This window comes from Brienomyrus brachyistius, chromosome 4 (genome assembly GCF_023856365.1).
Source record: "Brienomyrus brachyistius isolate T26 chromosome 4, BBRACH_0.4, whole genome shotgun sequence".
NCBI classification, from domain to species: Eukaryota; Metazoa; Chordata; class Actinopteri; order Osteoglossiformes; family Mormyridae; genus Brienomyrus; species Brienomyrus brachyistius.
In genome coordinates this window covers 5,442,626-5,466,517 of record NC_064536.1, presented here as the reverse complement: position 1 = coordinate 5,466,517, position 23,892 = coordinate 5,442,626, and the positions used below count along the sequence as shown (strand labels likewise).

The 23,892-nt window shown below is 45.8% G+C and overlaps 4 protein-coding genes across 13 annotated transcripts in view; 3 read left to right on the top strand and 1 right to left on the bottom strand.

The window, feature by feature from the left end:
- Positions 1-3,547, top strand: part of LOC125740559 (adenylate cyclase type 1-like) — a 31,730-nt gene extending 28,183 nt beyond the window's left edge. For all 6 annotated transcript variants that reach the window (XM_049011830.1, XM_049011828.1, XM_049011829.1 and 3 more), the window contains 5 exons: positions 98-244; positions 969-1,067; positions 1,422-1,536; positions 1,702-1,826; positions 2,178-3,547. In XM_049011830.1, coding sequence (XP_048867787.1) covers positions 98-244; positions 969-1,067; positions 1,422-1,536; positions 1,702-1,826; positions 2,178-2,516 — 825 coding nt within the window. In that variant the 3' untranslated portion in view covers positions 2,517-3,547. The remainder of the gene's footprint in view (positions 1-97; positions 245-968; positions 1,068-1,421; positions 1,537-1,701; positions 1,827-2,177) is intronic.
- Positions 3,548-7,468: 3,921 nt separating this feature from the next.
- LOC125740562 (uncharacterized) lies at positions 7,469-9,354 on the top strand. The gene is made up of 3 exons (XM_049011841.1): positions 7,469-8,463; positions 8,558-8,679; positions 8,784-9,354. The coding sequence occupies exons 1-3, from the start codon at positions 8,002-8,004 to the stop codon at positions 8,860-8,862; spliced, it is 663 nt and encodes a 220-aa protein (XP_048867798.1). The 5' UTR covers positions 7,469-8,001; the 3' UTR covers positions 8,863-9,354.
- Positions 9,355-9,946: 592 nt separating this feature from the next.
- LOC125740561 (insulin-like growth factor-binding protein 1) lies at positions 9,947-12,468 on the top strand. Of its 5 annotated transcripts, none has more exons than XM_049011840.1 (5): positions 9,947-10,440; positions 10,735-10,889; positions 10,996-11,124; positions 11,256-11,406; positions 11,471-12,468. In XM_049011840.1, exons 1-4 carry the CDS (start codon positions 10,092-10,094, stop codon positions 11,379-11,381), a joined length of 759 nt encoding a protein of 252 aa, XP_048867797.1. In that variant the 5' UTR covers positions 9,947-10,091; the 3' UTR covers positions 11,382-11,406; positions 11,471-12,468. The 5 variants fall into 5 exon arrangements, with proteins under 5 accessions (XP_048867797.1, XP_048867796.1, XP_048867795.1 ...); XM_049011839.1 differs by having other exon boundaries at positions 11,455-12,468; XM_049011838.1 differs by having other exon boundaries at positions 11,439-12,468.
- A 321-nt stretch (positions 12,469-12,789) lies between these two features.
- Positions 12,790-23,447, bottom strand: LOC125740560 (insulin-like growth factor-binding protein 3). Its single transcript, XM_049011835.1, has 4 exons — positions 22,974-23,447; positions 18,095-18,333; positions 16,944-17,063; positions 12,790-14,090 (listed from the first exon to the last, which is right to left on the bottom strand). The coding sequence occupies exons 1-4, from the start codon at positions 23,329-23,331 to the stop codon at positions 13,965-13,967; spliced, it is 843 nt and encodes a 280-aa protein (XP_048867792.1). The 5' UTR covers positions 23,332-23,447; the 3' UTR covers positions 12,790-13,964.
- Positions 23,448-23,892: the final 445 nt, after the last annotated feature.

The window sequence follows — 23,892 nt, the reverse complement described above, 5'->3', positions numbered from 1 at the left end:
AAATTTGGTGCAAACTGGTCAATAAACATGACAAACATATGATAAGAGGCTAGGAATGTCCTCCGCCTGCCTGCTTAAGCCGCTGGTTCTCCACCAGGATCTGTACTACCAGTCTTACGCCCAGGTGGGGGTGCTCTTTGCCTCCATCCCCAACTTCAACGACTTCTACATCGAGCTGGACGGCAACAACATGGGCGTGGAGTGCCTTCGACTCCTCAACGAGATCATCGCCGACTTCGATGAGGTGCGATCCTCACCTCTCCCAATCTCTCACCCGTCCATCTTCCAAACACTAACCCCAGTCAGCATATCTGGTCAGGAATCAAAGGAAAGAATACAGTGTCTACCAACTGCATTTCCCAACCCAGTCCGTCGGGCTCTCCCTGACGGTTCACATTTTTGCTCCCTCCCAGCTCCCATCCAATCAAGAACACTGAATTCATTGGACAGGCGTTCTATGAGCTGGGAAAGAGCGAAAATGTGGACTGTCTGGGAGTCCCCGAGGATTATATGACATGCACAACAGCACTACAACACTTTATAATCTTCCATCCATGCATCCGTCTACCAACCAACTTGGTTTGGATCACAGGCTAGATAAACTTCTCCCTGTAAATATATCCCTTTAACATCCAGCTTAGTTTCGAGGCATCCTGACATTCTGTCTGTACCAGTCTTGGGTACCTTCACATCAAAATCTCCCTTCTAGTTCTGCATCAACTTCATGCCCACGTCCCAACAAGTTGGTTAACAGTCTGCTACAGATGCTAACACGCGAGCCGCAGAAATGCTAGGCCCGTGCTATTTTCAGAGCAGCAGCGGTGCCCTTATTCTGACAAGCAACTCTCACTCTGCCCCACATGGCGTGCATGCGGGTGCCCCCCACCCCACCCGTGCCTCCAGACACAGAACCGCACCACACAGGGACTTTATTTAATTTGTTTTTTTTTCTCCTTTTTTCCCTTTAGCTCATGGACAAAGAATGTTACAAGGACATAGAAAAGATAAAGACCATCGGGAGCACATACATGGCAGCTGTGGGCCTGGTGCCGACTGTCGGGAAAAAGGTGTGGTTCTGTTTAAAAAAAAAGAAAACGCACCTTGCTGGGAAACTCTGACACCAGGAAATGGGCGGGACTTCCTGTTACAGGCCGGGGCCTCACAAAAACATTCCACCATATCGGAGATGATTCATAAGTAAAATCAATTAGCACCCTGTATGACAAGCTTCCTTATCTAGGTACCTCCGTAGTGACCCCGACGGTATTTGAAATTTAACGCTAGAAATGTTTATCTCCAGCTTACTTTAAGTAATGTTTGAGCAGGACTGCCGGATCTGTTGACGTTCGTTCAGTGTTGGCGCACTGCATTGGCCATGTCGATCTCAGTGATCTGTCCTCTGTTGGCCTCTAACCCTATAGGCGAAGAAGTCAACATTGTTGCATTTAAGCACAGTTGCTGACTTTGCCATCGAGATGTTTGATGTCTTAGATGAGATCAACTATCAGTCATACAACGACTTCGTCTTGAGAGTTGGTAAGTGCCCAGGCCTGGACATCTGTACATGGGATGAAAATATTCCTTGAATTTTAGTGTGGTCCTTGTAAGCCTCTGAATACTCCAGTGAATTCGACCGATGGATTTTAGCGCGCTTCCCCTTCATTGGCTGGGGTGTGGTGATGGGCGTGGCCTCTCCTGCAGGCATCAACGTCGGCCCAGTGGTGGCAGGGGTCATCGGAGCCAGGAGGCCTCAGTATGATATCTGGGGAAACACTGTGAACGTGGCCAGTCGCATGGACAGTACCGGGGTACAAGGGAAAATACAGGTAGGTTGCCGGTTCAAATAAGCTCTGCGGCTGTATCGTTTATATATTACTATCTCGTTGTTTACGCTATTATCTATGAGGCACATTCAAGATAATTACAATCAGTTACATAGATGAGATGAAATTCAATACTGCGGCTGTGATCTGTGCATTTAGCTACCATGTCTGTGCTACGACAGTTACATTAGTGAGGACAGTTGGTGCACGTACAGATAGCTATTGCTAATCTTTTAGCCAAAGATTAGTTCTCAAATGGGATTTTAGGATGGATGCTGTGCGATTTGGTGAAATATTCTTGCCTGTATTTGAAGAGTCACTCGCTGAGTGTGCCCGCGTCCATGTCCGCCGTAGGTGACGGAGGACGTGTACCGCATGCTCAAGTGCAGCTACGACCTGGTGTGCCGCGGCAAGGTCAGTGTCAAGGGCAAGGGCGAGATGCTGACCTACTTCCTGGAGGGCAAATCCCAAGGCTTGCACGGCTGCTCGTCCAGCGTGACCCGCGGGTCGCACCCCTGCGGACGGGCCAACAAGCAGCAGGCCAGGCTGGGGACCAGCTGCCCCACGGTGTCATCCGTGGCCAGCTTCACGGTGCGTGCCGGTCTCGGGACCATCCAGACCGGCTCGGCGAACAGCTCGTCCACAGCGCTGTACCTGCCCTCCGGTTCACCGCCTACCAGGGAGGACGAGTGACCGGCGTGTCTAGATCCTTGGGCCCAGCCAGAGAAACGGCTACATCTCCAGCTCCGCCTGTTGAACTCGCCAGAGGGTCTTAGGCTCCCGCACAACCAAGGGCCCCTGCAGTCCGACCAAAGAGAATGCAGGGCTATGATCTTACCGTGACGAAGACGCTTCTGCACAAGCAGTGGTCACAGGGCCTTGCAGCTTTCGGCTGGAGGCTTGTCCAGAAGCGAGACTGAGAAGTGGAATTCGGTCTGTATCGTAGTCTGCTGTGACAAGTTGATGACAAGCCAGCCGTTGCGCCACATGGCAAAAGATCGGCTCACCTATGTCGTGTGGCCCGATGCCAACCGCTCATCCAAGGCACCAAGTAACGCTGAAGACCCAGAAGCAAACTCACAGTTTGAAAATAAAAAAAATAAAAACGCACCTAACACTTCTAGGTTGTGTAGTTAGCATTGATAGGCTTACCTACCCTTCAGCCACTAATTATTAGTTAGTCTACTTAACTAGGTTTCCATTGAAGGAGTGTAACCTCCTCAATTTCATCTCCCCAGTTAAAAAAAAGCACTTTTATTCTCACGTCATTCAAGCCTAATCGTCATGCCAACCAGTTTGTTTTGGGACCATTCCTTACAAATGCCAAGGCAGAGGTTTACCATTTCAGGACCATGAGGTTGGTGTGTTTTTGATACCAGAAGATGTATTTATGGGTATCTCAGAAAAGAGTATTTTTTTGTATGTATGGATGTTTGTGTGCGTGTGCTTAAACCCGAATTGTACTCAGCAAGGATTATTGGTAGCTGGACAGACGTCTCGGAAAAACCATCCCTATTTCGCCCTCCCCGCCAGGCTGATCTTGGTCCTCCCGATGGATTGGCTTCGACAGTCGCTGTCTGACCGCGATCCTGCCTTAGAACACTCTCGAGAAAGGGATTATCGCAAATGGAAACAAAGTGGAAAATTAGTCATTTGTAAAAATAGCAGCTCCGTGCTTTATTTAATGACATTAACTATCCGAATAAAAACAGCTCTGCGAATTAGCCAACAGGTCAGCTTTCCTGCGTGCGTAGAACTTAAATTTTAAAAGAGTCTTCAGTAGCACTGGTTTAGTAGCTATAAGAAGCCAAGCGTGTTAGAACATTAACCAAAGCGAGGTGTTCTCAAGACCTTTACACTCTCTGGGAAGGTGAATCATGACCTCATTGAGGTCATTTGCAGTTCTTGCTGGTTCTGCTTCTTCTTGACATGTTGGTTATGAGTTTTTTTTTTTTTTTCCTTCATTTTTTGGGACTTTGAATCCATCTGTGGATTTAATCAGTTTTATGTGGCATCAGCATTTTTTTTTACAGACGGTTGTATTTTAATAGGTTGTAGCTCCTGCCATGATGGGGCCTGACTTGCCTACTGAGGGGGGGGGGGGCCTCTGTGGGTGGCCGTGTTCCACTGATGGGGAGATGGGGTGCACACCGCTTAGGCACGACAGAGAGGGGATGTTTCTGACTCACAGAGCAATGCCCTCGGATGCCGCACCTTGTGAAGGGTCTGCTTGTTTCTCAACCATGCCCTGTTACAACATCGTACAGGAGAGCCATGATAACGGGTTAGGTAACAGAGCAGCGTCCTGAGTGGTCGTGTCAGGTGGACCGCGCTCTGTTTGGATGCTACGTGACTCTCGGCTCTTGCTCCGGTAACCTTACAGGAATGCCGAACGCCAAACATGGCAAAATCCCATTGCTAGGCCAAGGACCAGCATCTCACCGTCCATTTCATGCCCGTGGGTTGGTTGTTTTTCATGGCAGGGTGGCCTGTTATGTCACGGAGACACCTGACAGGCCAGTTTGAAGCCTGTAGCAGTCCTCCAGATTAGGGGGACACAGGTAATGCCCCCCCCCCACAAAGAAAAAACAAATGTTGCTTAAGTCAATCAATTTCTGTCATATAACAGCTAAATTAATTTCGAAAAAGCTACATATGAAAGTAAATAAGTATCTTGCCTTATTTGAAATGTAAAGTGATTACAATGTTTGCCTTTTAGACAATGACTTTATTATGCAGACAATTATAAGAAGCTATACATGATGGATTATATGAAGAAGTCAAGTAATGTTACTCAAGCTTTTCTAATCAATATATTATTGTTGTACAACATAAATATATAAAGATCTTTTATGTGAACCAGAGTGAAATACTTTTATGTCTTTAAAGCTTCAATGCCTTGATATTTATTAACTTTATCGTTGTTTTCAGGAATTTAAAAGCATAAATTACTGCAAATAACTATGAATAACATTCTATTTAAATTATTTAAATTTGATTATCAAAGTAATATAAAAAATCTATGTTGTTAAAATGCCTTTTTAATATTTAATAATTTTGTATATTTAGTAAAAATAATTTTAAAAGCATATTTAAAGGATGCCAATATGATAGGATCACTTTATTTTGTTACAAATTCTACACAGTTAAGTTACAGGTATGTTTTAGTTTTTTAAAAAGTAGCAATAACCTATCTGTAGAAGCTGTAGCCATTCCGTGTGCTAGTATTGCGTTAAAACGGTCAATGAAACAAGAAGTGTTTTATATCGTGCTGTACGAAATCAGATGAAATCGCGCTATGTTATACGGCATGCACGAGCCTCCGTCTATTACTCCGGGTACGGAAGCACTCCGTCGCACATTGAATATGAATTATACATTTTAAGATTTTAATGTGAGAGTTTAGTATTGCAGTTTAACGTACCGGTCCTTATCCGTATCGTTAACCTTCCTTTCAGTTATTTCAGGGGAGAGGACAAATGCAATGCTTTTAACTAGATCAATCAGTTTCGAAAAGTTCCAGATTCGGTTCTTTACTGAGCCACGCAAAGCTGTGAAATGGCTTTGCTGACCAGTTACTTCTTTATGGCAAATACACCTTGTACTTGCTCGTGACATTGATGTGTTCCCTTTTTGCCAACACATATTTCTGAATAAGGCTAATTAAGTTTGACATGTCAGAGGAGCCAAAAATATTTACGTTATGTTCCCTGCATGTTTGCAATGTTTTAAACATAGAGGTGCAAACACGATAGGGGAAGCACTACATTACTGTATATAATATATATATATATATATATATATTACGTTTGTATTGCTTCTTGTTATATTTGATCAATAAATCTTTGTTATACAGTACAACTGTGCCTCGATCGTCTGCTTTCTTTATGCTTTCTTTTGGGTCACGTGTTCGTTTCATTCTTCCTAGCAAACGCAAAATCTCTGAATATATGTCAATCTTCTTTATACGCGAATATCCGGCCAAAACATTTTTCTTTTTCCAGATGTGACATTCTTACTGTTACAAACCCATATTATTAGTAATAATATTATTAATAATATTTTCATAGCGTTCGAAGAGACTAGTTCAATAACAATTATTCACTTGAGTGTTGCTTAGTTTTTCTATACAATATGTAAGACATTTAATTAATATGACAATGACACAGAAAAATACGCACGTATATAATTCTAGAATCTTGCGTTTTCAAAGCCCTCGACTAAATATTTACGTGTTTGTCCAAGGTCTGAGAGAACCTCGATCTCGAGCTGAGTGAACACCTGAATAGAAGGATTGTGTAACTAAATGTCAGTTCTGTACCACTAAAGCCCAGACTGTTGATAGATAGCTTAGCTTTGTATTAAGCACCAGTCTTTCTGCTTGGCGTTAGTGTGTTAGAGACCAAACTCAGCGCAGGAACACAGCCAGCTGACCTTGGGAAGATCAAGTCTCTGTACACATAACTTTGCCTTTTGGTTCTGATGCCAGCATCACACAGAGTGATAATGATCATATGAATTGGAATAGGGGCGGCATGGTGGTGCAGTGGTTAGCACTGTTGCCTCACACCTCTGAGACCCGGGTTCGAGTCTCCGCCTGGGTCACATGTGTGTGGAGTTTGCATGTTCTCCCCATGTCGTCGTGGGGTTTCCTCCGGTTTCCCCACACAGTCCAAAAACATGCTGAGGCTAATTGAACTTGCTAAATTGCCCGTAGGAATGCATGTGAGAGTGAATGGTGTGTGAGTGTGCCTTGCGATGGGCTGGCCCCCCATCCTGGGTTGTTCCCTGCCTCGTGCCCATTGCTTCCGGGATAGGCTCCAGACCCCCCACGACCCAGTAGGATAAGCGGTTTGGAAAATGGATGGATGAATAGGAATACTTTGGGGAGTATTTGGGAAGTACTTTTGGGAATTTAAACATCCCCCTTTTGTCCATGCTAATTCTTAATGGAAATGTTGTATTATCTTAAAGAAAAAAAAATGTGACATATCTGAGTTACGAGAAAGTAGAAACAAAACATTATCATTTTTCATTTAGTTTAAATAATAGAAATCAGTCTGCTTCTAATGGACCGCAAAGCTGGAACAAGGAGCAGCAAATCAAAGGCATTTTTAGGACCTAAATTATTTAAGCCGTAAATCTGTACACTGCCAAAATGAATGTCATGTGTATACAGAAGTCAGTGACTCTTCAGGTATGTGCTGTGAAATAACAAGGGAAAAGAGGCACACAAACATTAGCGCTACCTGTGGATGGAATGCACCTAATTAGCAGCAGGTGAAAATAACAATCACTACCCCCCCCCCCCCCCCCCCCCCCCCTAATTTGCAGGTCACAAAAGCACTTACCTCACACTGACAGTGATTGCTGCAACCACCATAAAAATAGGGTCACCTTGCTTATATAAATAATAAATTACTTACAGCAGACTACTGGATTTGTGTTGTAGTGTTTTCCAGGCTGAAAGGCACCTTTCCACAAAAGCAAACAGCAAAAGTTGGTCAATGACTTCTGTGAGTCTGTGTAAGTAATAAGGGTGAACGTTAGGTCAGGATATTTCATCGTGCCAGCTGTGTACCAGCTCTGAGACACGTTATTTGAAGAAACTCAAAAGCTCACATAATTGCCAGACACAATTTCATTTTGATTAATTGGTATACTAGAAGTCTGTCTGCTAACTGAACCTCTTGCATTAACCCCTGACACTGGTAGAACTAGTTCTTAGTACATGGAGAATTGGCTCGCATGGTTCTACGATCAAATGCCGCAAAATCACCGCTTACAACCATCTGATACTGAACCAGAATGTACTGGTCGCTTGACTAATCTCACTGCAGAGTGAGACCTGAGAGGAACTTCGAACTACTTTGAGGTGTTTCGAATCACGCAACTTTCAAGGGCCTGTTCAATTGCTAATTCACATTTTCACACCCTTCATGGCCAGGTGAGCTGACTTAGTGGCCAAGTAACGACCAATCAAATTCAGCCACGGCCCAGTAAAATGGAACGAGATCCAGCACATTACATGGGCCCAGGACTAGATTTACCCATATGTTCTAACCACCAGCTATACCAGACTAATTAAAGTCTCCTGTAGGGCTTAAATTAAGAATTCTTAACTGCGAATTAAGGGATCTGCTAAGCCGAAGAAGGATCTTAGACCCTTGCAAGAAATATGTATGGTCTAGAACCTATTGAGGAATCTGAGGAGCTTGAGGAGGACTGGTTCTTGATGGTGTGCCGGCCCAGCAGAAGGTCCCACTCCCTAGTGAAACAGAGCACCCCCACCCAGCCTGAGGAGTCCCGCTTCACCATCGGCAGTGACCTGGCGGGGACCGAGACTGCCAGCAGTGACTTCTCCCAGGCCACCAGATCTAGGAGGGCCTCTCCAGGCCGTGACCATCCTGCACCACTGCCCTCTGTAGAGGAAGGGGAGGACTCCGGAAAGAGCCATTCCGTATCCTCGCCACGCCTTCAGATGGACGTCTCGCGAGCGGCAGAGGATACCCCAGATGCTGAGGAAGCAGAGGATGCTGTGACGTTCCCAAGGCAACCATTTCAGGAAACCCCCACCCAGAGTGTGAGCCCCTCTTTGATATATGATGCAGTGGAGGACGCTGCAGATGCTCCGATGGATGTAGGCAAACGACCCTCCAGAACTCCCTTAAAAAGGGTCTACCTGCAAGCTGGAATGTTGCATTGCTGATTCATTTACATCTCTTTCCCTCGAGGTCTTTGGAAAGCACAGAAAGGCCCAACCTACGCGGAGAAAGAGAATGAGATCTGTGGATCATCGACTTCCTCCAAAAATGAAGAAAAGGGTTGAGAGAGGCGTAAATCGGCAGAGAAGGGGAGGCCATATCTTTAGAAATAATATCCTTAGTAAAAGCTCCGCTGAATACAAATGACCATGAAGTGTACAGGCATAAGATTAATGATCTTTTTTCCCCAACAGGGGCTTGACGTACCAGAATGGCTGATCAATTTGATGAAGGACATCGAAGAGGCAACGAAATACGAACTGGTCATCGAGTAGCTCTGTAGGATGTAAAATAAGTTTCTCTTTAGGCTGTGAGATGTTTTGCTGGTTTTAAGTTTGAGGTTTGTCAAAAGGCAGAACCCCAGCCGTATTGGGTCAGATCTACCCCCTCTGGGGGGCCTCATGTTTTTGACACAACCTGACCTTGAGAATTAAAAAACTATTTTGTCTCGTCTTGCATAACTTTCATACATTCAGAACATGGTGGTACGATGCTCCTTTGTGTTAATCATTCACCGGGGTGTTAGAAAAGTAGGAATGTCTGCATGAAAATACTGGTTGGACTTTGTTTGTATGACCATATCACGTATGGGGAGATTAAAATGATAAACTAATCTGCAAGTGCTTTGCATCCACTGACTACAGAATAAATATTAGTGCATGGGGAGTCTAACAATCCATTTTGGTGTGGACTGATCACCAAATGACAAGTGATTTCCTAGAAGTAAATTACAGCCTGATAACGCGTTATACATTCTCTCTCTCTCTCTCTCTCTCTCTCTCTCTCTATATAGAACAGAGAGAATGATATTTGCATACATCGCTAGACAATACTTTTTTTACTTTCCCTGGAAATATTCTTTACACTGATGCACTTGTTTACCCTAGATAAAAGTATAACACGCTATTGGTAATACTACACCAGCTTATGAGTAATTATAATAAGCCATTTGACGGAACTTTTCATTGAGTATACCGCACTACACTTAATCTAGGCCTTCAGACACCAGCTAGCAGAGCTAAGTTCCCTCGTTAAAAGACAACAAATAACGGAAGCAAAAAAATAAGGTCAGTTCTCCTGATTCATTTTATTTATTTCTTTTACAACTGAAGTCGCATCCGACCGCGAAAACGCAAGTCACCATTAACAAAAACGGGTGACGCAGATGCTAGCGAATAAACACAGAAAATTATTTTTCTTGTACATGAAAGATCAAACACTGTTGTTTTCGACGTGGGGGCACTTATCTCGTCCAAAGTAAATATTGACGTTAAATTCAAATACGCCTCTGACCGGATCTACGCAAAACAGTCACAGGGCATGTAATCGTTACACCTTCTTTTACAAAATAATACCAGTAGCAAATGCATCAAACATTAACATCCCTGGAGGTCATAGATCTGTATAAATACCTGTACGCGTTGAGTATTATTGGTTATAATCGTTAACGAAGGAAATCTGTTTAAACGGGGATCTGATAGTTATATTTTTGCAACCTACAGCTATGAGGGGATTGTTTCAAAGGTGGCTGTGCGTCTTATTTTTGGCAGGGGTGCGGGTCTCGCCCTTCCTAGCAGCGGAGCCAATCCGCTGCGCACCGTGCACGCCGGAGAAACTGCGCGACTGCCCCGCCGTGGCGCCGGGCTGCGCAGAAGTGCAGCGAGAGCCGGGCTGCGGATGCTGCAGCGTCTGCGCCCTGGCCAAGGGGGAGCCGTGCGGAGTCTACACGGCGCACTGCGGCACCGGCCTGCGCTGCACGCCCAAGCCCGAGGACCCACGGCCCATACACACCCTCATTCACGGCCAGGCCACCTGCACTGAACACACTGAGAGCCAAGCATCCCAGAGTCCAGGTAGTGCAATGCAGAGCAAATGCGTCTTTGCGTCTGTCCCGCTCGCTTTGCGCATTGTCGCTCAGTGCGTAGCGCACTCCAGATCAGCAGCGACTGACCGTGCTCACTGCGGATTATATAGCGCATTTTATTTTGGGGATTTGCAAGGAAAATCAACTGTGGAGATCTCCGTGAAAGTTATTGCGGACAAACGCATATGCGTCTGTCGCGATCGCAATCATCCGCCTTAATGTGGGGCAGGTGAATTCAGGCAGAGTAAGAAAACCGAAATTAAATTACATTCCCCACCTACAGGTGATGCCGAAGTCAACATCGAGGTAGCACTGGACTACGGCTCCATGCTGTACATGCTGTCCGAGGACAAGCCGACCGATCCTAAGGATCTCGTGGACGCCCAAGAAAGCATTAAAGCCAAGATCAATGCAATTAGGAATAAGCTGGTGGAGCACGTAAGTATCTCTGTTAACTGCCTGCGGATCCCGGGATTATGCAGGGTGCAATCATTCATTGCTTATACAGCATTTTAGCAAACTAAAAGCTGGATTCTCTCAACAGGGTCCATGTCACACTGAGCTACACAGGGCCCTGGACAAGATTGCAACAACACAATTTAAACTGGGGGATAAATTCACCACGTTTTACCTCCCCAACTGCGACAAGCACGGCTTCTACAAATCCAAGCAGGTAAATATTGTGACGCCACTTCTGTTTATTGTGACTGTGTGATGCCTGCACAGTTCCAGTGCGTGCCTGTGGTCTTCTAGCTAGTTAACAACATGAGGCCTCTCTCACTTTCTCTACCCCCCTCCCCGCAGTGTGAGACGTCTCTGGAGGGCCAGGAAGCCCGCTGCTGGTGTGTGTCCTCCTGGAATGGAAAGAGGCTCCCTGGGACCAGTGACCTACTGGGCCATTCTGACTGCCAACAGGAAGTCGCCCACTGAATGTGCCCTGACACACGCACACACATGCACACGCACACACATGCACACACATGCACACGCACACACATGCACACGCACACACATGCACACGCACACACATGCACACGCACACACATGCACGCTTGTTTTTTATTTATTCAGTATTTTAAATCTTTGCACATTGCGACACTGATTCTCCATTAATCTTTTAAAATGGAATTTAATCTCATATAAAGCACATAATTTTATTTATTAATAGCACATGTGCACATTTAAGTATTGCATACTTACACAAAGATGTATATAATATACCTTTTTTTTTTTGTACAAAAAAAAACGGACCACATCTGTGTTCTTGCCAAGCAGCTCCATGAGAGGGCGTCACGCCTGCAAACTAAACCAAACTGCGTATCCGGGTCTTTTGCGTTTACACTTCCGTACCAATGCGTCCACGATGCACGTGTTCTCAGTATGTCACTTCAGCGGGACTAGAAAGTGTCGGTTCAACTCGCAGGTTTCGCTTTTTGCGATCCGGAGGCCAACCTCACGGGAATACCCCACTGTTTCACGCACCATGTTTTGTCTCACACGGGTATGTCTACTCATCTACCTCGTATGGGCATTGTAGTTTTCCTGCTCTGCTGTCTGGATTACTTTTGTAAACAAATGCCTGTCTGAATGTATCCACGAGGAACCTCATTATTGTCGTTTTGTTCTCTGTTATTGAGTCTCAGATGGAATTTTGCAAAGTTACTTTGTTTCAGGGAAAATGTCGAGATGCTGCTCCACTGGGCCGTTCCTGCTGCGTTGCTTTGCCGAAAATGGTTTAATTGTATCAACATATGTAACACTATATTTAATAAAGCTACATCCAAAGTATGGTGTTTTTTTTATGCAGCAAAGCCAAACTATGATCTTTAACAGTTTGGACTAGTGTTTCCCAGCTCCCAGTCCTCAGGAAATCCCCAAGCGGTGCACATCGTTGCTGCTTTTCAGCTCTCAACACACCTGTACCAGGTATTCGGTGCTCCTGAATGGCTGGGAGCCAGAAGGCAGAAAAAATATAGACTCTGGGGATTATCTATGGCCTGGACTGGGAAAGACTTAGATAACTATGCACATCACAAAGAGCTTCTGTAAATTCACAATGTTACTGGTCACTCACTGAAATCTCAGCCTAGCTTATTTGAACTTCTCTGCCTCCACTTGTAGGTGACTTTGAACGAAAGTGTCTATTAAATTAGGGTATGTAAATGCAAGCTATCATATGGAAAAATACATTGTAATTCACCAGCATATTCCACTCCACTAGCCAGGCATTTTGACTAAAAGTAAATATTCTTCAGAAACCTGTGGATCAGCAACGTGATCAGTGTTTATTCCTGTTAGTGCCCAAATCTGTCACAACTGACAAAAATGGAGGGATTCATTTCTGGTTTACAGGTGATTTTATTGCCAGTTCGCTGCTGCTGTGTTGCGCGAGCAAAAGAACAGAAGAACTGAGAGGCGGGAAGATGAAGGAGGGCCCTCAGCGAGTATGAACGGGTCCTCCATGTTTCCCAAGTCCGGTTTTCCCCACACAGAAAACAACATGGTAATGCGGTAGGGGTTTAAAACCATGGGCTCACACACCAGCGGGTATCCAACCCAGACTGGAAGTACATGTAGGTTTCTGAAGCGAGGGGGTTTCCCATTCCAGTTGCAGTAAACTGCAACTCTCGCATGACACACACAAACTGAACCTTTCGCCCTCACTAGGTGGGTCCTGCTTAGTTTCCATGATGGTAAGTTCCAGTGAACCACTGCGTTTCCCTAACGGCTAATTGGACAGGAAGTAGCTAGAGAATTACAGTTCAGGACCATTTCTACCAGCATACATATATATTTCTGTATATATAATACATATATACACACACACACACAAATATACAGCACATGTATTTTTAAAGCAATTAAATTGTGAAAAGTCAAGTGACAGGCTGGGGTAGGTGTGGGGGGACACAGTCGTGTGTTGCTAAGGTGACAGAAAAATTAACGGACAGCCCGAGTCGGCCACATCGTACATGCCGTCTGCTGCAGACCGAGGTCGGAGTGCAGAGAGCTGGCAGGGGCTGTATCTTCCACTGTCACCGGACTGCATCTTGACCCCCTCTGGCGTTTTGGCAGGAGAAGTGTTGTGGGGGGGGGGGGGGGGGGGTGGCACCTAGCCAAGATCTCCAACCAGTGCCACATGCAGCAGTCTCTGAAACCATCTGGCGTGTGACCATCCCAGTTCCCGGTCGTAGACTCACAGGGGTCCGAAAGCACAAAGACGCAGGCAGGCATCTGTCAGCTTCCTCGCTGCCATTTCATAAGCAGGAAATGTTTGCCGCGCCCACTGACACCCAGCATCCTGTTCTTAATGAAGCCGCTGGGGTTGAGACCTTTCCCTCTCCAGCAAAGTGAGCTGACACCCTTTGTCTACACAAGACATCATTTTGACTCCCCCAACCTCCACCGGCCTGCAAATCCATTGGCCGGGGAGATCCGGCCAATGGTGTGGGAGAGGCAGGCAGATCCTTCAAAAGTTTATGTCTCTGGTCCTGAGTCACGTGACGCTGCCTCTCACTTGTTATCCAGGCCTTGGCACTGCGTGCCGTCCTTTTTGCTGCCGTCAAAGCCCGGAAGGGTCTGCCCATATTTGTCCACGCACCAACATATCCCTCGCTTCCTGCCCTTGGATGGGCGGCACTGGAGCAGAGAGGAAAAAAATGAGGAAAAAATAGATGATTCAACCCTACCAATGGCTAGTGTTAGCACGCTTGTACTTTTGACACAGATATCTTGCAATGACCATATCTTTGAACTTAGGAGAAAAAAAATGATGGCCTTATGCAAAGACATTTATATTCAGATATGTGTTCATCAAGCAGCAGAATTTGGGGCCAGCTTTGCTGTGGGTTAGGCCAACATGCCATCCTAGGAGGTCAGGCGACTGCCACCTTCACCTTCAGCAGAACCTACAGGTCAAGGGCCTGCATCCGAGCGTTTGGCTCCTCCTGTTCTACTCTAGGTCTCCATTCTTGGGCCAAAAGGGGTCGTCATGATCCTAGCAGAAGGCCACATTTTTTTTTTTTTTTTTTTTTTTTTTACAAAAACAGCCAAAAGTCAACAAAAAAAAAAAAAATCTGCTAAAATATTTGCCCTGGTCCGTTTGCGGACTGCTAAGTCCATCTGTCTATTTTAAATAGCTGGCAGGCATTCAAAATAATTTGTTGCTTATTATACCTGCCAGTGCAAAAATTACAGGCACATACGGAGATTTACAGAGGCCGTGTGACTGGCCAGTGGGTTTTTTTTTTTTTTTTTTTTAATAATGTATAGCGTGATGAATTCCAGCACTCCTGGGAGACCGAGAAGGAGGGGGACACAAAGGTGTCAGGCTCGAGCCGGCTAGACCCGAAGGTGTTAACGAGTTTGCACCTTGATGGCTAATGAATGTTACATTGTTACCTTATTTTAAGCATTTTAAATAGCCCTTTCAAGATGTCCCAGACCTCCCGTCTGCCTCGAGAAGTCAGGTATTTGTCAGCCTTAACGATTGTGGTCTGCGTGGCTCCAGATTTCCATCCACTGATGATTTTACGAGAGGATGTTTCAGCGTTTCTCCAAGGGAGGGAGGTGCCACTAACTGGAAACTTGGACCCCCTACTCCTTAGTAGAGAGAGAGAGAATATGTCCTCCTGCTTATATCTGTGTCCATCTTCCCTAATAGCTTAAAAAAGCCCAAAGTGTTTCATTAGTGGTCAGCCGGGGAATTGCGAATCTGTATACCGGGTGTGGGATTTAACGTTTATTTAACGTCCTTTTTACTTCCAAGATACATCTCAAGATATTTTCTGTGACGGCTCTTTAAAAGACATCAGAAGTCTTGCTCAGTTTTGCTCAGAAGAAAGTAACTCCAGGGCCGAAAGGTCAAATTTACCTTCACAGCTTCAGGAGTTTCTCTAACTAAGGTTTTCTAGCTGCTTTTCTTAAAAAAACAATATGCTACTTAAAATAGATACTAAGTGTCTCCTTGCCCTGGTTTCAAAAGATTTTAGGTCAAAGAGAAAGTGTACATTAAGTACTACACACAGAGTAATATAAATATTACTTTGGTAATTTGATGGCTCAAGAAAGTAACTGTATCCATATGACTGCCTTCTGCGACAGTCATTTATTATAAACCAATTGTGGGCTGCACGCGATCTCGAAAATGCCCTTGGGTTTAATTTAGTGCTGCTCTTTCAAGAAGACTCAAGCAATTATGGGTGGGGTGCCTCATGGCTGGTGACCACCTTGGGGTCTGCCTTCAGCTCCAGCCTCCAGGCGCTCGGGCCCACGGGGATCTGGACGGACCCGCCCCTCCACGTCAAAACTAGCGTCGCCTGAGCCGATCTTTTAAAACAGTTTTGTTTCGCGTAAACGCCCCCCCGGCACCCAGTGAAGACCCTGAGACACCTCTTCTGTGCTGCCCCTAGACTATGCTCCTATGCAGTCAAAATGTGGCCACATTTTTCTTAATCTCAAATTCAGTGCCGTAAAAAGAAGAAATAATAACGTAGAAGAGCATCAACGGAGTAGACTGACAATCCACTTGAACCACATGTGTTTTGTTGTGACTCTGTGACTCAGGTGATGGCTACTCTGGTTTCAACCTCATTGCTACAATCGCATGCCAGAGGCGGCTATGCTTCGAATAAATTACATAGCGAGGCATTTTAGGGGGTTGCAGTTGACCCATATTTATGGTAATGCCTGTGCAGCCAGTTGTTAGCTATTTGTGGTCTTCGACAACATATACACATCTTTGAAACATTCACTGGATCACTGCAGCTAAGCTAGAACCAAAACTCCAAGTTCAGGTTGTTAAAAGTTTCGTCCATTAAAAGCTACTTTCAAACCACAATGAATGTCACGTCACATACCAGAAAAGTTGCAAGAAGCCGCAGCCAACCGAAGTGCGGCGCCTGCCCTGCGCCGAGCTTATTCATCTGCTGGAAAACAATTGCCAGCCACGGCCCCTTTGCATCCTTCAGCACCCTGGACAGCTCTCATTAAGCAGGTGCATTTGGCCTGTCCAGAAGCTGCCGGCACCTCGCGGACCCGCAGCTGCGTCGGCGCAGTAACGTGGCAACGTGCATCACACCAGATGCCGGGCCAGGTACCTACTCTGCTGTGTCTGCCACTCTGACAAACCCAACTGGCATCATATCCGTTGCCTGGTGACGGGTGACCATGCCTGGTGACATGTGATGCACCCAATTGGCGCCACTCGGTCATTGATTTTCACCAGTAGGGACAAGCTAATTCAGTTTAGCCTGAAAAATTGTACCTGGTTCGCGCAGTTTTGGCTGCATGTGCCATGCCTGGTATCTCGATCAGAAGCTATCGATGTTGCATGGATGGCTGGCTGTCTATCCCCTAATCCTTGAACTTTATTTTTGGAATAATCGCAGATTCGGACAGAGTGGAGGACCACAGAGGGAACCGATGACTCCAGATGGGGTAGCCTAACGTCGTTGGGCTGGAACGACGTTGTTGTCCTGGTCATACCCTTACCTGCTTCTTCTTGTAGAAGCCTTTTTTGTCGCAGTTGGGAATGCTGAGACGTCTTGGGTTGAGGGTGTCTGAGACCTTCAGCCTTTTCATGATGCTTATCATCGCAGTTCGGCATGGACCCTGCAGGGGTGGGGGGGGGGGGGGGGGGGGGTTCTGATGTAAAGAGTGCCACCTGCAAGGCCCCTCCGCTTTTCGACCTTTGACATGCTGACTCAACATCGGAACTTACATCCAACCTTCATACGAGCGGCAGGTAAGCAGAAACTCAACGTAGCCAATGAACAAGAGCCTGCAGAGGTAAACGGCCCTTTTACAAACTCTAGCATCAAACCCAGTACCACGTGTCTGAGGGAAGCCATGTTTACATGCCACACTGAACGGATATGGATTTCATTAGCGAAATTGGGAGCCTTCCCACAACTGTTGTGCACGGAAGAATGCCTACCCCATGTGGACACATCAAAATTATGGGGCATGTTTTACATACATTTTTTTAAAGCAATGTTATGATGAACAAGCCAGTCCTTTGGGAAATAAACATCACAGGCTGCCGGACCTCAGGAAATAATCAAACAGCTTGTTCAGTTTGACCTGTCATCTCCCTCGGAGTGGCTGATTGTAAACTGGTTTGGTTTTTCCCAGATGGAGATTCAGGCCCAACAGCTCAAAAGTTCTGAGGACTGTTGTGGATCAAAAAACCAACAATCTTTCCCAAACCAACAACGTACTGGATTAAACGAGTGTATGATGTGACATGTACGGCAAGATTCCTGTTTTAGCGGGAGCTCTCCCCTTCGGCGCGTTCATGCAGCCCAGCTCTTTGAGGCTGACGCACAGGCTTGTTGTTTGCCTGACCATCCTGAGAGCCACTGGCTTCCAAGCACTAACCCTGTAACTGAAACCGCAAGCCACCAAAGAGTCGGAACGGGTAAAATTTGCTCCGGTGCGACACCCAACCAAAACCAGGACATACAGACACAAAAACATGCACATGAGCAGGAAGATTCATCTACTGTGCAACATGGGTTGGCATGACCCTTTGAAGATGGACCAGCGACTGCGGCCACCAACAGAACGACTCCGCTTGAGCTGTGGGAATATCGTCAAGTCATTGATCTTTTTCTTGCCAAGTTGAAGGACGTGATACTTACATACTCCAGCTCCCGCCTGAAGTCCACAGAGAAGTTGTGCACCTCTTTGTGTTCATATTCTGGGACCGGTTGGACTTTGAAGCTATGGGATTTCTTGGTCTGCTCCTTCCTGATGACCTCCGCCTTGGGGTTAAGGTGGGGGGCCCTGAGCTCCGGCGCCCTGGTCACGATCCTGGGCTCTGGGGTGGCCGTCCTGGCACCGCTTGGCTCCTCCGTCAGGCCGGGGTGCTCCGGACCATCTGCAGAACCACAGGGGAGGCCTGGTTTTACCGCCACTTCTTCACCTCGGTGCTCCGACCTCAATGCAGAGGTTCTGAAAGATGCACCAAGCCATCTTCACGAAGAAAAACATGTCCCCCCCTGCCCCCGCACCCCCCCCCCCACCCTTCCTTCCCAGAAGGCCTCTCTCCGGGCGTGTTTAAAGGAACCGGGGAGTTATTTAAATACCACTGGTGAGGATTTGTGACAAATTGTTACAGACACAGAACAGTCCGCCTGACCGGAGACATGCAAACACAGCAACCAAATATAGGAAAGAGCCGGAGCACTCATCCACGCGTGCACACGGAAGCCTTCGAGCAGGCCTCAGCGGTCGAGTCAACCAGCATTCATGCTGACAGGCCATAAAGTGCGGACATTCGTGTCGAGGTGAATGAGACACTGAGTCTGACTATTTCTGAGAGAGAGGAAAATACGCTTTAAGCAGAAGTGTGGATTTGCAGACAAAAAAAAAAGATTCCCCAAAAGGTGACCATCATATGCAGTGAAGAAACCTTTAATTTACCTTAATAGGATAACCCACCAGTCTCTCCGTTTGTTAATTTCCCAAACTCTAGTTCATTTTCTCAGAAACCAATAATCAAGAATTGAGGCAGCATCGGGCACACGTGGGGGCTGTTTACTAATTCTGCATACTGCATCCTACCGGGGAGCACGACGCACTTGATATTAATACCTGTCATTTACATCTCTGCCTTCCCTGCCATCTTTCCACACAGTAAATCACAGCGCACTCTGTGGGAGAGCTGTGCGCTGATTGGTGAAAGTGACCCGCAAATAATAGACCAATTACAATCAAGGGACGTGAATCAAAGAATGTACTAAACAGACACAGGAGTCCTGGCTGTGCAGTCAGTCCCTCCCTCTTTCTGTGGAAAGACGCCATCCTGTTCTAGCTTCAGGGTTCTCCCTGTCCTCTTTGACGAAATGCTCAGCCTCGATTTGTACTCTGAGCCTGAAGGTTTCCCGAACGGCTTGGGCTAGCGTGAGGGGACCTGAGCAGACCGAAAAGGAATGGGATGCCCTCAGACTAAGTGGAAGCAGATTTCAGACGGAGATGCCACTGTGTGGGGCTGCGAGGCGCCAGGAACACGTGGCCACTTCCAAACCCTCCCCTTCTTGGTGGGTCAATTAGTAACCAAGGCTCCTGAGGCTGGGGAACTTTCAAATATTGGTCAAAACACATCTGTTGATTTTGCTTCAAAAATAGCAGACAAACAGGGACAGTCTCTTAAGAAAAAGACATTTTTGGAAACTTGCGTAACGTCAATATTTATTCACAATGTAAACCTGTATATATGTGCTTCAGGATTTAAGTTTATCTAGCATTTGCACAATTCTGCTTTGGATCTGTCAGGCAGATTGCCGTTCACGAACAGCCTAGCTGTCTGAATTACAGCCGACCTGCCCCGTGGATTCACAATAACATTGATACACATGAGGTAGAAGGCTGTGATCTGTGTCATCCGTGATGGGTTCAATATACCCAAAACAGAAACTGTGTGTAAGGTCGGGGGGAGGGGTGCTGGGGGGGGGGGGTCATTTCCTTTCCACAAATTAAAAACTGAAACCGCCAAATGCGTAGCCTGTTTTTGCAAGACACCTACCAGTAACCTTCCGGAAATCTTCAGGCAGGGCACACCTTCTTCATCGCTGTGGGTGATTCTAGGCTCACCGCTGCTACTAGTTTGCCCTGGTCACTAGATATATTTGAAGCTGTGAGAATCCAGCGTGGGATTCTGTTCTTTTTAAAGTGTATGTGTATATTTATTTTTTTATATTAGTGTGCGATTGTTATCAATGGTGCTGCTCTTTTTTTGCACTTCTTCTATCTTCTTCTATCTTCTGTCTTTCTCTTCTATCTTGAATGTTATATCTGTGAGCTACGCACTAGAATTCCAACGTACTCATACTGTCCTGTGCTTGTGCAAATGGCAGTAAAATCTATCTATCTATCTATCTATCTATCTATCTATCTATCTATCTATCTATCTATCTATCTATCTATTTGTGGAACTTAGACAGAAGTTCTAAATCAAAGGATTATCTATTATTGTTTGCAGCCAGCCCCCATGGCAAGTGGTCACAGAAAGTGTATGTATGTATAGATGGATGGATGGATGGATGGATATATGTATGGATGGATGGATGGATGGATGGATAGATGGCTTGTAGCCAGACTTACATAATCAGTTTTGCGCCTCCATAGACTTCTGAAGAAAAAATAACTTAATTGTTCCAATAGATCAATGTGTGTCACGTGCACCTACATGGTCTGGCAGGTTTGCCCGCTGGACTCCTTAGGAATATACTCGTTAACTATTGCCAACTGCTCTGACGCAGTCCCGTTCAGGTCAATCATCTCGGCCTCCCTGGTAAGTGCTAGCATCTGTTAGCACATCATGTGCACACTGTCGTCGGTGACCTCATCACAAAAGGCGGCTTGTACCCTGCAGCTCTGAGTGCATGCGAGTCGATCGCCATGACGACGTCACCTGGTGTCGTCTGTGACCTCATCATAAAAGGCGGCTTGTACCCTGCAGCTCTGAGTGTATGCGAGTCGACAGCCATGACGACGTCACCTGGTGTCGTCTGTGACCTCATCATAAAAGGCATCTTGTACCCTGCAGCTCTGAGTGCATGCGAGTCGATCGCCATGACGACGTCACCTGGTGTCGTCTGTGATCTCATCATAAAAGGCGGCTTGTACCCTGCAGCTCTGAGTGCATGCGAGTCGATCGCCATGACGACGTCACCTGGTGTCGTTTGACTGGTTCCCTAAGCCCGGGATTAGCAGGCTAACCTAAAGCTTGGTAATTATTGTCGATTTGTATCCAATTTCTGCCTGCCCCCCCCCACCCCAATTTGTTAGCAGGAAAATAGACATACCACATAACACCATCCATCCACGACGACATGGGGAGAACATGCAAACTCCACACACATGTGACCCAGGCGGAGACTCGAACCCTGGTCCCAGAGGTGTGAGGCAACAGTGCTAACCACTGCACCACCATACACACATACCACAAATCTAACAAATCACTGTAAACTCAGAAATTCAGACACACTTAGGACCACAAAAATAATACACACACACACACAAACACACACTTGTATCCAAATCTTTGGGGGACCACCCATTCATTTCTATGGGAAAAACCGGAATCCCAACAATGACAAGCTTAAAATTGAGTTTCCCCTTGTGGAGACCGAACAAAGCGTCCACACAATGTCAAAATAACATTTTTTAATCACATTGTGGGTATATTTGGTCCTCACAGTGCAATAAACACATAACACACAAACACACACACAAACACACACACACACACACACACACACACACACAAACTCTATAACACCCTTTAAAGGAAGCTGTAATACAGAATAAATTTCCCCCACCATCACTGCACATTGGTGTGAACCTCAGATCAGCTGGTTTTCCTGAACATGACCATCTTAAATAAAAGAGGCAGACGACTTGCTGGCTTGCGAAGGATTCATTTCCCGAGTCACGTTTAGATGTATGGATATTCCTGATCAATAACAACACAAATTACCGACAGAACACATAAAAGCAGCCAATGTCACTGACTGAATGTCATCTGACACTCTTCAGCCATCCAAGACGCATAATTCCTTAAAAGCTCAAGAGTTTGTCATGGCGATATTCATAATTTATGGGAATAAAATGTCTTGCATCGTATAATGTAAAACACGATTCTAAGAGTTGCATTAGAATCATTCTAGTTGACATCCACCTTCCAATAACTTGTCCAGCGCAGGGTCGTAGGGCGGTACCACAGGCAGAGGGACAAGACACAACTTGGCTTTGTCTCGGACAGCAGTCGCTAAATAGTAAATACTTCGCTCAAGTTTCTCGTAAAGATGCTAAGACCCGGTTCTAATGTATAATTATAATTTTCATTTAAAATAAAAAACACTTGCTTGCCCAGCAACTCCACCTTGACGAACGTTTAACAATTATCTGCGCGCCCAAAAGCAGTGAATAAAGTGAGTAATTTCATAACAGTTGAACAGCTGCGTAATATACAAAATGTATATTTCAAACAATTTGTAATTTCACAACAATAAGTCGTTCCGTTGACATCAGAATAGAATCGTTTTTCGAGCCTGTATTTCAAGGCAGTAACAAACGCTTAATGATGTACCTGGCCGTAGGCAGTCTATGAAAACAGTAGTACAGTGTAATTAGAATAATTGTACTTCTGTTGCACAACAAATCTTTTCATCGTATGGAAATAATGCAACATGTACTATTAGATGATAACATTTCGATTGTGTGTTTAGCAATTTGTAGCTATATTCGGCTTAATTTGAGCTTTGCAATGTATGTCCAGTGACAATTGCTTCACGTGAGTGAATCTGAAACAACTATCTAATCTCCGCAAGACAAGATAGAAAGTCCTCTTCCCCAACTTGTTGCCTACTGACTTCTGCAATATTAGCCACTCAAACGAGATCCCCCAAAAGCGCACATTGCACCAGCGCAGCAGATTCCCAGCCGCACCAGCACATTTCGGGCTTGTCAATGTAACACCCCGCTTTTAGCCGTGTTCATAAACAGCCAGCCTACCTTGTTCACCCGCAGGCGGTAAACGTGGCGGTTTTTTCCAGGCTGTTTTGGAACAAACTCCCCGTCCCTCCAGTAAAGCTTGGAGGGGTCTCGCCTCTCCGGGCTGCAGCTGACAAGTTAACCCGGCGCCGCACCTCCTGGTGTAGACGCCGCAAAGTTCTCCCTCTGCCAGGGCGCAGGTCATGCAGCAGCCGCAGCCCGGCTCCCGAACCTTCTCCACGCAGTTTGCCGGCAGCGGCTTGCACTGCTCCAGCGCCCCCGGGTCGCACGGTCCGCACTGTACCACAGGTCCCACCGCATCCGCAGTCCGCATCAGCGCCGCAGCAGTCAGCCAGAGCGCAGCCAGCCTGCGTGTCATGGTGAAGCCGGAGCCTGGGACCTGTCCCGTCAATCTGAGGAGGTTATTTCTATACCGATGTGTAAAGACTTGCCTTTTCCATCTGCATTTTATCTTTGACTCAGACCTCGCAATATATACAGGCGCTGAAAAACAAGCCTACAAGACACACCCCGCAGAATGAATAATGTAAACGCAGCGCTCCGGATTTAGGGATTACTTGCATCATCTGAAATTTTGCAAAATACTTGTAAACCGGTCCTGCTGAATCAATAAGTTAACAGTTTCTCATCACGGAGTTATTATTATATAAATATTAAGGGAACATATTTCACTATGTTATGGATTATTAATTTTTTACACGCCCCGCCCCCCCCCCCCCCACATTACTTTTCTTGAGTGTTTTTGTAATTTAGAGTGTATATATTTATAACATAATGCTTACTCTACATATAATATGATTTATCGTGTATTTCACTCATTTCAATATTCTGTTAGACATTCAAGTATATCGTATATCGTCGTTTATCGTTTAATAATAAGTTAAAATGACATCGGTATAATAAATTTAAAATCGTCCAG